The 13515-nt window shown below is 56.8% G+C and overlaps 3 protein-coding genes across 3 annotated transcripts; 2 read left to right on the plus strand and 1 right to left on the minus strand.

Annotated features, from left to right (window-relative positions):
- Positions 1 to 3587: 3587 nt before the first annotated feature.
- P884DRAFT_276172 (uncharacterized protein) lies at positions 3588 to 4620 on the plus strand (the record flags this gene model as incomplete). The annotated part of the gene is made up of 3 exons (XM_069442922.1): positions 3588 to 3763; positions 3868 to 4074; positions 4146 to 4620. The coding sequence occupies 3 exons, from the start codon at positions 3588 to 3590 to the stop codon at positions 4618 to 4620; spliced, it is 858 nt and encodes a 285-aa protein (XP_069299274.1).
- A 2258-nt stretch (positions 4621 to 6878) lies between these two features.
- Positions 6879 to 8812, plus strand: P884DRAFT_268266 (uncharacterized protein; the record flags this gene model as incomplete). The annotated part of the gene is made up of 3 exons (XM_069442180.1): positions 6879 to 6984; positions 7235 to 7384; positions 7566 to 8812. The coding sequence occupies 3 exons, from the start codon at positions 6879 to 6881 to the stop codon at positions 8810 to 8812; spliced, it is 1503 nt and encodes a 500-aa protein (XP_069299275.1).
- A 780-nt stretch (positions 8813 to 9592) lies between these two features.
- On the minus strand, positions 9593 to 13221 carry P884DRAFT_290767 (methylenetetrahydrofolate reductase-domain-containing protein). Its single transcript, XM_069444070.1, has 4 exons — positions 13112 to 13221; positions 12734 to 12839; positions 12425 to 12480; positions 9593 to 12119 (listed from the first exon to the last, which is right to left on the minus strand). The coding sequence occupies exons 1-4, from the start codon at positions 13127 to 13129 to the stop codon at positions 9987 to 9989; spliced, it is 2313 nt and encodes a 770-aa protein (XP_069299276.1). The 5' UTR covers positions 13130 to 13221; the 3' UTR covers positions 9593 to 9986.
- Between the last annotated feature and the right edge of the window lie 294 nt (positions 13222 to 13515).

A 13515-nucleotide genomic window follows, 5' to 3' on the forward strand; every position in this document is an offset into this window, starting at 1 on the left:
CAGCAGGGCTTGTGGATGGCTCAAGCATTCGCTGCCGCGGAACATCGGAATTGCTGATTAACTAATGACGGAGACCTCGACAATTCTCGAAGGACAGCAGAGGAGCAACTCAGCACCAATTTCGGGGACGTGCATGCGTTGCAACCGAGAGGTGCCACCGCTCCGCAGCGTATTGTCACCGGGAGTGGCAGCCGGAGCACTACTAGCGTTGGAGGTGGAAACGGGCTCAAAATAGAGTCCAATCGCGGCTGTTTGGTGAGGTGCCCTCAACCGGCGTCTCGGGAACAGGACGCTGTAAAAGGACATGAATGCTCTTCCTCCGGGGTCCTATCCCCGTTACCAACGGCGGTCTGATAAACCCGAAGCATTCCATGGCGAAGGCAATTGCGCAAGAACGTGGTCGTCGATTGGAGACTAGGGACCCCAGGAAATTCCAGAAACAACAGCGGCGTTCTAATCCGTACAGATGGAAGTATGCTTCATGCTGGAGCGGAAGAAGCTCGCCTGAACACCTGAGGGCCTACTCGGCACCGTGCGTAGGCGAGTCCCCAGTGTCCCTCCTCCGCCCCATTAGCAAGGGAGAAAGAAAGAAAAGAGCTGCTGCATCGGCAATTCCGTTTTGCCTCAAAGTGCTGGAAGAAGGCCATGCCTCGTGCTGAGACCTGGAACGCTGCCTTTTCGGGTGGGTAGCGACGGCCTCGGGCATGCGATGACACGCCTCTTGAACCTTGCATAATGCCTTGCACAAGGTGCATGCGGCTTCAAAATGTTGTTGCTACAGGAGTTTAACGTTACTCATGTTAGAAGTCCCGGACAACGGCTCAAGGGGTCATGTCGTATTGATCCATTTTTCCCAGCCTGATGATGCTAATGCAGTGGTCAAGCGGATCCCGATAGGTATAAACAACTAACTTTTTTTTAAGAAGGGTTTCCTTTCTCGAATTGATTCACGGGAATCTCTTCTCGAAGAACAGTCGTCGAGGTCACATTCCGACGAGAAATCCGCCGAGTGCGGTCCGAGTGTGGGCGAGATCGGCCATTCTCCAGGGGCCATGCGTCCGCGGTAACGCCGGTGGGAAAAGAACGTCCCCTCGATTACTCCAGCTGTCTCCTCAGTCCTCCCAACAGTTCGGGGGTCGGCGCAGAACCTCGAACCAGCAGCAAATGGCATCGGATATAGAACTCTCAAAAGCAGCACATGGATGGTTGCTGGGCAATTGTTTATGGCAGCGGCTGCGCCAAGTTCCTTGTTAGGTCAGGTATCCGATCCGACTGGGGCTCAAGGGCCGTCTTCCCGGCCAAGCAGAAGTGCGTCGCCTGAAAAGGCGACGCAAATATCTCAACTGCGGTTGGAAGTAATGACTCGTATAAGAGACAGCAGCAGTCTGTTTCCAGGAGGATGGTACTGCAGGCTCCTTCGCCGCTCGTGCGTGATCAACGGGGGTCGATGTCCGTCTGGTAGCCTTCTGCAGGACGCTCGACTAAGCCCACCCCCTCATGCCTCAACTTTTTACGGCGGCACGAGTTGCCGCCAACAACTCGACATTCTCCAGCAATCTGACCACTCCACGTCATGCCTCAAAGGAGCACTGACCGGGCTCTAGAGCGGCCCATAACGACGTAGCGCTGTTGGTGTCCCTCGGAGCAAGAAAACATGAGGTCCTGAAGGGTTGATGGTTCTTTGTAGTGGTCTCGCCGACTTGCACCTCGTTGGACCGGCTTTTTGCCCTTCTCTCCGGGAATGTCTGCAGGAGGGGTCTGGATCGTCTGATGGCAGCCTGGCGGTCGCTCAAATTCGGAGGTGACCACACCAGGACGGCTCGCACGGTCACTCCTCTTCCCTGAATCTCATGCAGTCCAGCAGTCCAGCTGGCGCATGCTGAGAATGTCCGTCACAAGCGGTCATTCCTGTAAGAAAGGGAGCAACTAGTGGTCATGGTGCCCAACCTAGACAGTTCCTCCTTTAGGGACCTTGAGCACACGCGCTTTCAAGCTGCTTCGCTACCTGAGAAGGCGCGGCACACTAGAATAGAGAAGCTCGAGCTGCTGCCTATGCATTCCGTCTTCACACTGCCTGTCAGGCTTATCTTGCTGGCTGTAGGTGAGAATCTGTATAGAGCGAAGAGAGAGATTGGTTGCCAGAAGTGTGCCGTCGTGCCTCTGTGTGAATGAGGATACTGGCGGCTGTGTTGTCTCTCAACGCTTCAACGAGGCATGATGTCTCAACACCCAATCTCCGCCTTTCGTCTTTCGGACACTTCCATGAGTACGGGGAGAGCTTTCGTAATTGAGCGCAATAATGGGCGGAAGTGACCCTTGATTTATTTCCCTGGAAGCCGATACGACAGGATACGGCCGGAAGGAGTCTGCGAGGCTTGGTTTGAGGTTGCCGAGTACTGAACTCTGTCGGTTGCTGGCCATCGAGGTCGCATGCGTCGCCAGACATATGTATGGTACATAGTGCCCTGGACAGCATGAGGTAGCGGTATTCTAGTACGGATAAGGCCGCAAAATATTTGATGGCTGTCGTTTCGTATCAAGTAGGCATGTCTTGGTAAGAGAGTTGCCGAGAGCACACCGGCTCTAGAACACACTGTCTACCGCCCAGCACCGGCGACGCAAACGGCATATAATGCAGCTGTCAATACCAGTCTGGCTTCTGTTTCGGCCTCGTGGAGTCAGCATGTTGCATATACCCATCTGCTCCTATAGTCCTCAAGGCTCTCGATCTGCATGCTAAGTAGAGCAGCCGCCTGCGTCAAACATCTAAAAGAAACCCAAGAATAAGCTTCGACTCAAAGTTAGAGTATGTACTGTACAACCTACGCAGCACAGCGGAGTTCAAAGCCGTAAACGGCCAATTGACGCTCGGTTGCGCGGTTTCAAAACGAGAAAATTGCTGGCGGGGATGGCTAGAAGGCAGTTGACCCATTCTAAACGATCTATTGATACTCGCGATAGAGATCGGGTGAGTAGCGATGTGAAGCCAGAGTTTGGAGAAGCTGGCTGCATTGGAGGGTGTGACGAATAGCTGTTTTCAGGCAGTTGCAGAACCATACGATTTCTTTCAAGGCAGAAACCGGTGCTCTATTGCGGCTCATGCCTGCCCGCCCGGAGGTCTATGTCATGTTATGTACTCCGTAGGTAGGAAGCACCAAAGGAAGGCACGAATCACCACAAGTTGCCATAAGTTCAAGACACGTTCTTCGTCTTTGGCAGACCAGGCGGGTTAGGAAGCTAACGTTACAGGCAACACGCTGCTCACAATTTCTGCAAGCGATTTAGGACGGGGCGCAGACAGCTGCCGGCACTTGGAAGGAACCCCACAGGCTGGCCCGTCCCGTCGATCCCGCCCCGTCAAACCCCTGGTCTGGACACCTGGACTTGGGGCGGACAAGAGCCAGGGGAGGAAAAACCCCGAATTTTGCTTCGCGATCGCGCTCTTCCACTTTCCTAGCGTGGCAGCAGCTGGCAGAGCGGGCTCGTGGATTGAACGGCTCGCGGATGAGACCAGGCTCCTGTCCAGTTCCAATTGCCATTCCCTCGTGCCGTCAGACCAACGACGGCGCCCCTTCCACGACCGCGCCATGGACAGCATCATGGGCTTGTTCACGACCCTGTCGGGGTACCTTACGCCGGCCTTTCTCGTCCTCTCGCCGGTGCTTTCCTATAGCGACCAGGCTTACTCGATGTACCGGACGAGGACGAGCGCCGGATTCAGCCTCGACATCCCGCTCATCATGCTCGTCGCGTCGCTGCTTAGGTACGCTCGTCCGACTAGGTTCCACTCACCTACGCGCCTCTTCAGAGACGACGCTAACGGATACGTTTGCGCGTGCGTGCCCGCGCCCTCGTCTTCTACTCTAGGATATTCTACTATCCCGGCGCGAGATACGACAATGCGCTGCTTGCCCAGTCCTGCGTCATGGTGGCAATGCAAGTGGTGCTGCTCAAGATCGGCCTGGATTACCGACCGCCGCCCTATTCGAGGGGAGGCGACGCTGCAGTCCCCTTTGCCCGAGTGAACGAAATGAGACGTCCGTTTGATTTTTGGCAATGGAGATCGCCGAAACCGTGGGTTACCCTCGCAAAGATACCATTACCGCTGAGCGTGGGGAGGTGCTGACCTTTTTTACCGGGGCCAGATACTGGCAGTTCTTGCTGGGCCTGCTCGCTGCCCTTGTGGTCTGCGAACTCCTGCTGGCTCCAGTTCCTTCGGTGTACCAGACGTACTCCTCGTTGATCGGCGTGGTTGGTCTTTCGGTTGAAGCGACGTTGCCCATTCCGCAGATCCTGGCAAATATGCGATCCCGGTCCTGCAAGGGGTTTCGCCTCTCAGTGCTGGCCAGCTGGCTGATTGGCGACAGCATGAAGATGTTTTGGTTTTTCACGTCAACGACATCGATCCCGATAGCGTTCAAGGTCTGCGGCATGTTTCAGGCTGCATGCGATTCGTTCCTCGGTGTTCAGTACATGATGTACGGCGACGGCGGGCCGGCTTCAAAGGAACACACGAGCCCCACCTGGCAACATGAGCTGCAGTCGAATGGCTTTTCCACAGCGAGCGGCCATACCAGGACTCCTGGACGGAGGACATCAACTACGGAGAAGACGATATGAAAAATTTTGTAATGCGTCGATGACAAGGACATGTTTGGATAGATATAGACTAATAATAGAAGCCTAATTGTAGTTATGGTAATGCTCTGTCTAGCTCAAAATCTTTTCTCCTTTCCGCAACGGATTGGGAAGTTGCAGGGGCACTGCAACGCGATCCTTGTGAAGGGGTGGATGCCACGACTGCCAGTGTTTGTGAATGATTGTTAGCAAGAAACATCCGACCACTGAAGTCTGGCAGTCAGAATCCACCATTATCTTGCAATGTTATGTTCCTGATGCATTGCAAGGAAATGTACAATATGAGTGATTTCCAAGCTGCATTTTTGATGAGATTGAGGGCGGTGTAAGCCTGGCTTCTATGAGGCGTCCACTGACAGTAGAAGTCCCGACAAACTTTCGCGCACTGGTGTTTATTCTCAGCTAGACAACCTGACCCAGCAACTGCTGCTACATCGTCTCGCCTTGTCACATTCACTTCTCCATCCAACACTAAACAACCAGGCCGAGAAAGCCAGGGCTACTTACAACATCCCGAACCTTGGCATTGAATTCGACGTCATCCGCAGCTCTCAACTTGGCATTGGGCGTACATGGTCTCCGCACCCTGCAGCGGCTGAGCTCGACTTCGGTCGCCCGTTTGCGCCCCGTGCGCCCCGTGCGTGGGCTGGGTCGAGGAGGACGAACCGGTGCAGAGGGAAGAGGTTCAAGGGGTATTGTCCCCCAAGGAGCCAAAGAAGTCGGCACTTGACGACTTCCCCAGCTACTAGTAAGTCACAAACTCGCCTTTGTCAATGTCAGTCGATAAGGTGTATGGCCGTCTTGGCTTTTGCACTATGCTTCGAGTGTTCATTTGGTCGATATTCAACATTTTTCCACTGGCCCTGTTGGACCTTCCCAATACGGCCGACTCTTGCTGTTACCTCCATTTTGTGACACAGGGCACTTGAGGAAGTCTCAACTTGAACATGAGAGAATGCTCCTTTCAGGTTCAGCTTCTCTTTTCTCCTGTCATCGAATTAGTCCTTTCTTTCCTCTCCCGCCCTTGCTTGGCTAGTCTCCAGAACAACGGGCGGGCATCTCAGAAGAAACAAGTGTTTCATCCTGATCAACATCTGTTCACTTGCTATACTCCCTATCTGAGGATACCATTGCCATCATGGTTCCTCTCGTCCTCAGACTTTGACTGCCCAAGCCCACCCGCACGCTCCCTATTCCGGCGGATTAGAGGCAGCCGTGTCAGTCCAGCCCTATCAATCACAGCCTAGAGTCTATCCCTTCACCCCTTTGCCCTCCTTACATCCTTCCCCTTCTCTCCTCTCCCGAGCCCCTTTTGTTGATCATCCCTGAACTCGAGCCATGATAATTATTGTCGTTCCTTCACAATTCACCACCAAGCACTGGCTCTTTTTAATTCAAGACCGAGAGTTATATGACTGACTGGGTTCACGTTGGTTGCAGCTCGACCTCCTCCCTCACACCTCCGCCACGCCCCGGTCGACTCACAGACCGGCTTGCGCCCCCCATCGTCAACCTCACCGTCATCGACTCAGCTAGTAGCCCTAGGACCCGCGCGCGGGTCCCCGAACTCAGCCCACGCTTCCCACGCTTATTTATTATCACTGGCAGCCTCGAACTCTATTCCTTCATCCATTTCTCTTTTCAAACAACTCGCTGAGCTCGACCATCTTCCCTTCTTCCAACCACCATCCCCACCATCTCAGTACCTTGGCCATCACGCTCAATCATTGAAAGGTACGTGGATCCACATGCTTCTTTGCTTCGTTATATTGTCAAGTTGGTGGCGTCGGCAAGCTTGCCGGCGAGCTGGCGCCGTCGGCCGAGCTCTTCGATCAGTTACGCCGACTGGGTCTCGAAATTGACTCGAGTGGGAGACGTCCTTCATCCCTCGACTACGAACTCTCCCTCATCTCGTTCAACTTCAGCTCAGATCTGAGACATTCTCGCCAGAGATTTGGGAACTGCCTCGTCCGGAGCCACCTCAAGATATTATTCTCTTAACCAAGAATTATCGGAGACACTCCAGTTGGCTCAGCTCCCACCGCCTCCTGAACTGTTCACGCTCATCCTCTAACAGTCAACTGATCACATTGTGAACTCTTAGTTCTTTCCGCTTACCTCGAGTTTCTTGGTGTCCGTCACTAACCGCTAGTCTTTAGAAATCTGAGCCAACCTCACTTCCATCTCTGTGCCTATTCGCCTGCAAAACGCAGATTTTTCCCTTTGAGGAAAAAGAAAAGATGCCGCCCAAGGAAAGATCAGCCAACTTCAAAACGTACGAGGCGCAGTCTCGTCTTCTCGCCGCGCTGGTAGCCTCACTGGAGGGTCACCGATTTGACTACAAGAGTAAGTGGAATATCTCAGTCACTGGCATGCCCTTCTCAACCCTTCCTTACCCTTTGTCTCCTCCCGTTGCTTCCGGCCGGCCATCGGTCGGGACTCACTTGACCACCTTGCATGCCTAGACCACGACGGGCTGGGGGCAGCTGCGGGAAACGAACGGCGCCAAGAGGGCATTTGCGAAGTTCATCCCATCCCGTCGGATCTGTTGAACCCAGAGTCTGGTGCTGACCATGGCTCTTTCTGAACTCCCCAGAGATTGCCCAGTACCATGGCGGCGGGGTTACCGAGTCTGCTATGGAGCACAAGTTCCGGCTTGCGAGAGCCCAGGCCGAACTCATCAAAGTCATGGTGGCCAACGATAGAGATCCCGGGGACTACGACATTCCCAACCTGACCAAGGCCGGTAAGACTAGCCGACTCTTCCCGCCGTCCCCGCCGCCCTCTCCGTCGTTGCCGACCCTATCCTCGCTGCTGCTGTTGCTGCCTCTCCGGCAACCCACCACCCTCCCCTGCGATTAGATCCGAGCTCAAGAACCAGAAGTCTTTGTCTGGCATCCGTGAACGAAGCTGACCTGGTTTTGCAGAGATTCAAAAGTTTTTCGGAGCCAGCACCCCGGATGGCGTGGGCTTCCAGTTTCGCGGCATCAAGAGGGGCAGCGATGTCCTCAAGGCTGCGGTGGAAAATGGAGACGACCCCGTCGACGCCTTTGCCCGCTTCTTGAAGGGGGGCTCGAGTGCTGCGGGCAGTGCGCCGGCTACGCCGAGCACGACCAAGAGGGCCCGGACCACCAAGGCCGCCGCGCCCGGTTCGGGTGCTACTCCCAGCAGCAAGCGCCACAAGGCCATCAAGATCGAGCCCGGGCTCGACGATGACGAGGACTCTCCGGAGATCGACTACTCGGAGCTCGACGCAACTCCGACCAAGACTAAGGCCAAGCCGGCTCGGTCTGCCCAAATCCAAGCCAAGTCCGCTCCCGGAACCATGGTCCCGACTCCTCGCCATGTACCCATTGCGCCGGCCCCCCCACGCTCTGCAGCAGCCTCTCCTGCTCCCCCCTCGTACAACCTGGCTCCCATTCCTGGGTTCGCTTCAGCCTCCTTGCCCAACGGATATACCAACATGGCCACTGGACTCGGTTACAATGTGATGGCTCCTCCCACCAGCATGGATAGTGCCGCTCCCTCCACGGCCGGCTCGCAGGCCATGGGGATGGCCCAAGCACGCCGCGGTTCCGCCTACTCTACCGGCAGCTACACCGCCGCCAGCAGCCCGGCCACTCCAAACATGTCGTGGCAGGACCCAACCCCCTCCCCAATGAGCAACGCGGCGAGTGTCAACAACATGCACAACATGGGGGACATGAGTCTGAACATGGGCGGTCAATACCCTGCCGTGCCCGGCACCGCCGACGTCACAAGCGGCATGACCGTGAGCATGGCCAGCCTCGATGCGACCACGACCATGTCCACCAGCAGCAACATGCCATCGTTCAACGCAAGCACGGTCCATGCCACCCCCTCGCCCTCCGAGTCCAGCTTCGACATGATCACCCAACCCACTGCCACTTCCTCCCGCGCGACAGGTGCCGCGACGCCTGGCATGTACGCGACCGCGAAATCAACCGAGGCTTCTCAGGAGTTCCTCCCCTTGCAGGGCTATGGCAGCGCCTCCAGGCATGTCGCCCCTGTTGATGGCCACTCGAGCCATAGCAACAGCGGAGGTTACAGCAACTTCGACCAGCACGAGGCCGAGCTCGCGGCTCAGGTCGATTTCGGCGGCTTTGAGGTTCAGGATGAGGCAAGCGATTACGATGACGCCGGCGAAATATGAGCCGGGTCCGGCCGCCCCGCTTTGGCAGAATCCCACCGTTTTAGGCCCTCGACGACTCTGCGGGCAAGCTCTCCGGCCCATAACTTTGTTTCTTGTAATGTACATGCGCGCCGCCCATACCGGGACATGATGGGCAGTCCACCCCGATATTACCAGCACCTTATTATCGCCTGAAGCGAGGGCTGCCACACTACACAACATCCCTCACCACTCTTGGTACTCTGGGGACCTGTAACGGTGGGCTTTTAGAGGAAGTCGGCCCGGAGAATCAAATGGGCAACGACAACGGGGGAACGTCGTTCTCGCTCACGCAATAGGACATACGTCCGCTACAAGTGTATTACTTTTCCTTCTCTTTTCCTTCGTTTTCTTTGTTTTTTTGTCGGCGGTTATCGATTGCTTCTTCCCCCTCCACCTAGGACCGACCGACTGCGGCCGACCCATCTGGTTGGCACAGAGAGAGAGGGTCTTGTGTTCAAAACTCGATGCCTTTTGTCGTGAAAGAGCACAATTGGGCTCAGAACGGATACGGATTCGGGAAGGCGGAGGTTAGCCTACTACTGGTTGATCAGGTGCCACTCCACCTTCGTGACGGGCTTCGGAGCCTTTCTTCTTCTTCTTTTTTTCTATTTCGGAGCGGCTCGCATTTGTCTGTGGAGAGGGCGGACAATATGCCATGGAACGTGCTGATGCATGGATGTGGAGGGAATCATACCATTCGCGAAGTCATTTCTTGACGGTTTCCTTCTATGACAACGGTCGATAGGTAGACTACCAGGCTTGATGTACATGTTATAATATGTAACTTACTAAACAAAAATGGAACCACATAAACCAAGGTGTTCAGCTCCATCTCGCAACCTCCGGCCGTGCTTCAGAAACGCGGAAGTTCACCGGGCGTGGGTGAAATATGCTTACCCACGTTCATTCTGTATGTGCCAAAGCGGCCGTGAATTTGGTGATGAGTAAAACAGCCTCACAATTGTTTCCTCCACCAACGCGCTGTTACCTATCCATTCCGCGCAATCCATAGTTGTTGAACGCAAACAGCTGCCATGACCTTATATAATCTATCAAGCACTGCTACCGTGCTTTTGTGCCTGCCTCCATCACCGCGCTAATAATATAGCCACCCTCGTAATCCGTATACCGGTAAAACCCAGCCCTACCGGAGTCAGCCGAGCAAGAAATCCCACAGCGCATCGGGGTCGACATAATCATGGTGGATGATGTTCACCAGCCAGGTGTCTGCCCGGACGGCCTCCAGGAACCGCTCGCTGTCCGAACCCCTCGGGTAGATCTTTGCCCACTCGCGCCAGATTCCAAAGGCTTCCTCGCTCCACGCGCGGAAGCTGACCTCCTCGATGATGGTCGGCGTGACGATCTCCTTGCCCGGGAACACGCCCCACGTCACCGCGTTGGTGCTTGCCTCGCGCTGCTCCGCGGGGGCGGCGGCGGCGGCGGCGGCGGCGGAGGCCGTCGGCGGTGTGGGGGGCAGCACCGTGTCGGAGCTGACAAAGTCGCCCCTGGCGTTGGTGGCGTAGAAGCAGACGGCGTCCTTCATCTCGGGCCGCTTCAGCTTCAGCTCGAGCGCCTCCCAGTCCTTGGAGGGCAGGAAGAACTCGACAAAGGCCTTCTGGAAGACGAATCCGTTCTGGGGACCCCAGCCGAAGACGGGGTCGCTCGAGCGCAGGCCGTTGACGGCCGGCTGGGAGGCGAGGGTCCACCAGCCCTTGGAGTTGAGCGCGACCAGGCGGTCGCGGATCTTGTCCGTCTCGGGGCTGAAGCTCTCCTCGCTCCAGGGGATGGTCGGCAGCTCGCCGCGGAGGTGGCGGATGAAGATGTCGCTGACGTCGCGGGGCGTCGCCGGCGCGCCCCAGAGCTGCCGCGCCTGGGCGACCGTGACGTGCAGGCTGACGCCGTAGCCGTCGATCTGCCCGTAGGCGGGAGAGCGGGCGTCGCCCCAGCGGCCGTTGGGGAAGTCGTCCCACGTGGCCTCGCGCCCGAGCACGCCCTCGCCCTCCGAGATGGCGAGCGTGTTGGCGCGCGAGTTGATGGGCTCCGCCGGCACGCTGGCCTCCAGCGGGGTGGCCTCCCAGTCCGGGTAGGAGGCCGACCGCTCCTGCACGATGACCCGGTCGCGCGGGTCCGAGCCGACGGAGGGTTTCCGCCTCAGGTGGGGATCGTGCGATGACTGTTCCGGCGCGGGCCCGTTGATGCGGAGGAACCGCACGTCCGGGAGGGGGTTCTGGTCGACGCCCGCACCCTCCGCCTCCGCCGGGGTGAGCGGGGCGATGAGGCCGGTCCGCTCGACGATGAAGGAGACGGCCTTCTCGAGGTTGAGCGTGTAGAAGTGGAAGCCCCTCGGGCCCCCGGTCCTGCTCTTGATCTCCTTGATCTGCTCGACGAGCTCGCTGACGATGTCCACGCCGACCTCCTTCACCTTCTCGTCGTCGTTCCTGACCGCGTCCAACCGCGCCATCAGCGGTTCCGGGATCTTGGCGTGGCTGAGCTTGGTCGTCCGCTTGATCATCTGGTAGCTCTGGATGGGCATCAGGCCCGGGATGATGGGTATGTCCTTGAAGGCGCCGCTCGGATGGTCGCGCAACGTCTTCTCGAAGTGCTTGTACGCCTCGATGTCGAAGAAGAGCTGGGTCATGATGAAGTCGGCGCCGGCCCGGGTCTTCTCGACCAGGTACGGAAGGTCGTGCTCCAGGCTCTGCCCCAGCGGGTGGCTCTCGTCCGCGTGACCCTCCGGATATGCGGCGACGCCGATGCAGAAGTAATCGCCGTGCATCTTGCGGATGTAGCGAACAAGGTCCACGGCCCACGAGAACTCCTCCTCTTCCTCCGGCTCCGGCTCGCTGACGTCGAGGTATTCGGCCCTCCTGGGCGGGTCTCCCCTAAGCGCGAGAATGTTGCGGATCCCGAGGGCTTTCGCGTCCTCGAGAGCCTTGTCGACCAGGCGGCGGCTCATGTTGGTGCAGGTGAGATGGAGACATGTGGTGAGGCCCAGCTCCCGCTGGCAAATCTCGGCCAGCTCGAGCGACTTGACCGCCGTCGAGCCCCCCGCGCCCCAGGTGACGTTGACGAAGAGGGGGCGCAGCGCCCTTGCCATGCGGTCGAGGCGGCCGCGGAGGTTGGAGAAGCCCATGGCGGTCTTGGGGGGGAAGAACTCGAGCGAGAAGTAGTGCTGCCCCGCGGGCAGGGCAGCGATCTTGTCTGTGATCTTCTCCATCGCGTGGTTCTTGACGGCCTCGGGGGGCAATTCCAGGCTCGGAAGAAATTCGCCCATCGACGTCGTTTTCTTGCTGAAATGTCAAGAAGTCGGGATTTTCGTCCTGACGAGATGGGAGAATGCAGAAGTCAAATGACACAGACCGGTAAGCCACAGGCCCGGACTCGATGGTGGGATGGTGGGGTACGGGCTTCCGAGGAGCGGAAGCTTGCAACAGAGTGCGACCAACAGAGAAATGGGTAAGACAGCTGATTTATGTGTTTCTTCCTTTTTTTCTCTCTCCTTTTACGTTTTTTCTTCCTTTCTTTCCCGTTGTTGGTGTTGGTTGAGAATACAATTGCGCCGGGAGGCCGGCCTTTTCAACCCCAACCTACATCCATAGGGTGCAGAGTCAGATAAAGTTCAGCCGGGCCCTTCCTCTCCTGGAATCCTGGGTAGGGATTTCACTTTTTCCCAGCGGGCACCAAGTTGCACTGCAATCGTTGCCGGCAGCTAGTAACCCCACCTTTTTTTTTACGTATGTGTGTAGCACGTGGGGTATGCTAGCGGGGCGCTTTGCCACGGGACTTTGCGGCAAGCCAGTTCGACGGCCCCTGCCAGGCCGTTTTGGCCGTTTTCCCCCCCGCCCCCCAAAGCTCTCGAGAAGCCACCAGGAAAGTAAACAGCCACAAATTACAGCGTACCCGGGAACATGGCGCATCGATGCGCGACTGCGGAGAAAGGCAGCTTCCCGGCCCGGAAGGATCGAGCCCCCACGAGAACGCGCCACGGTAGCATAGGGCCCTGAAGCTAGGGAATGTCGATATTGGGGATGCCAATGGATGTTCCAAAGACGTGGGGCACGGGGTAGCCTTGATGCACTCTTTGCATTCCCCGCGTTCAGGTCACAAGTCTGCAGGGTCGAGGGGCTTACTGAACAAGTTTCCCATAATCGACGGACATGCACGGTCCACAGTTTGGTCGAATTCAGACACCAAGGATCTCGACGAAGCGGCAAACCCAATCACGGCAAAGTCAACCCTGACGCAGAACGAATTAGCTCTGAGCTGGGCACGACATACTGCGTAAGCGACGGACATGTTGGGAAGAAAGCTCAGCTAAGCCATGCTAGCCTCATGCTCAACTCACGACCGCAAGCCTCGCCACGACCAAGAGGTTAGGGTTATGGGGGAGCTTGGTCGTTGATGAGTCGGTTTACCGGAATGTTTGCAGTCATCAGGGCGCCAGTGGTGGGAAAGTAGGATACACGAAAGAAAAGACTCACCACTAGCTCCCATGGTCAAGATTGACCGAGTTAAGTACGCAGAGGTATGGAGTAGCCTAGTTAGTGAAGGACTTTGTAAGAGCGTGGAAAGTTTGCTGTGTAGATGCATGCATGCGCAGGAACCAGCACGCAGTTTATTTCCGCATATCTACGGACAGCAATAGTCAGAAAGGTACCAACGAAGAGTACCCAAGGTATAGG

The sequence above is a fragment of the Thermothelomyces heterothallicus genome, assembly GCF_042370625.1.
Source record: "Thermothelomyces heterothallicus CBS 202.75 unplaced genomic scaffold P884_scaffold_6, whole genome shotgun sequence".
NCBI lineage: Eukaryota > Fungi > Ascomycota > Sordariomycetes > Sordariales > Chaetomiaceae > Thermothelomyces > Thermothelomyces heterothallicus.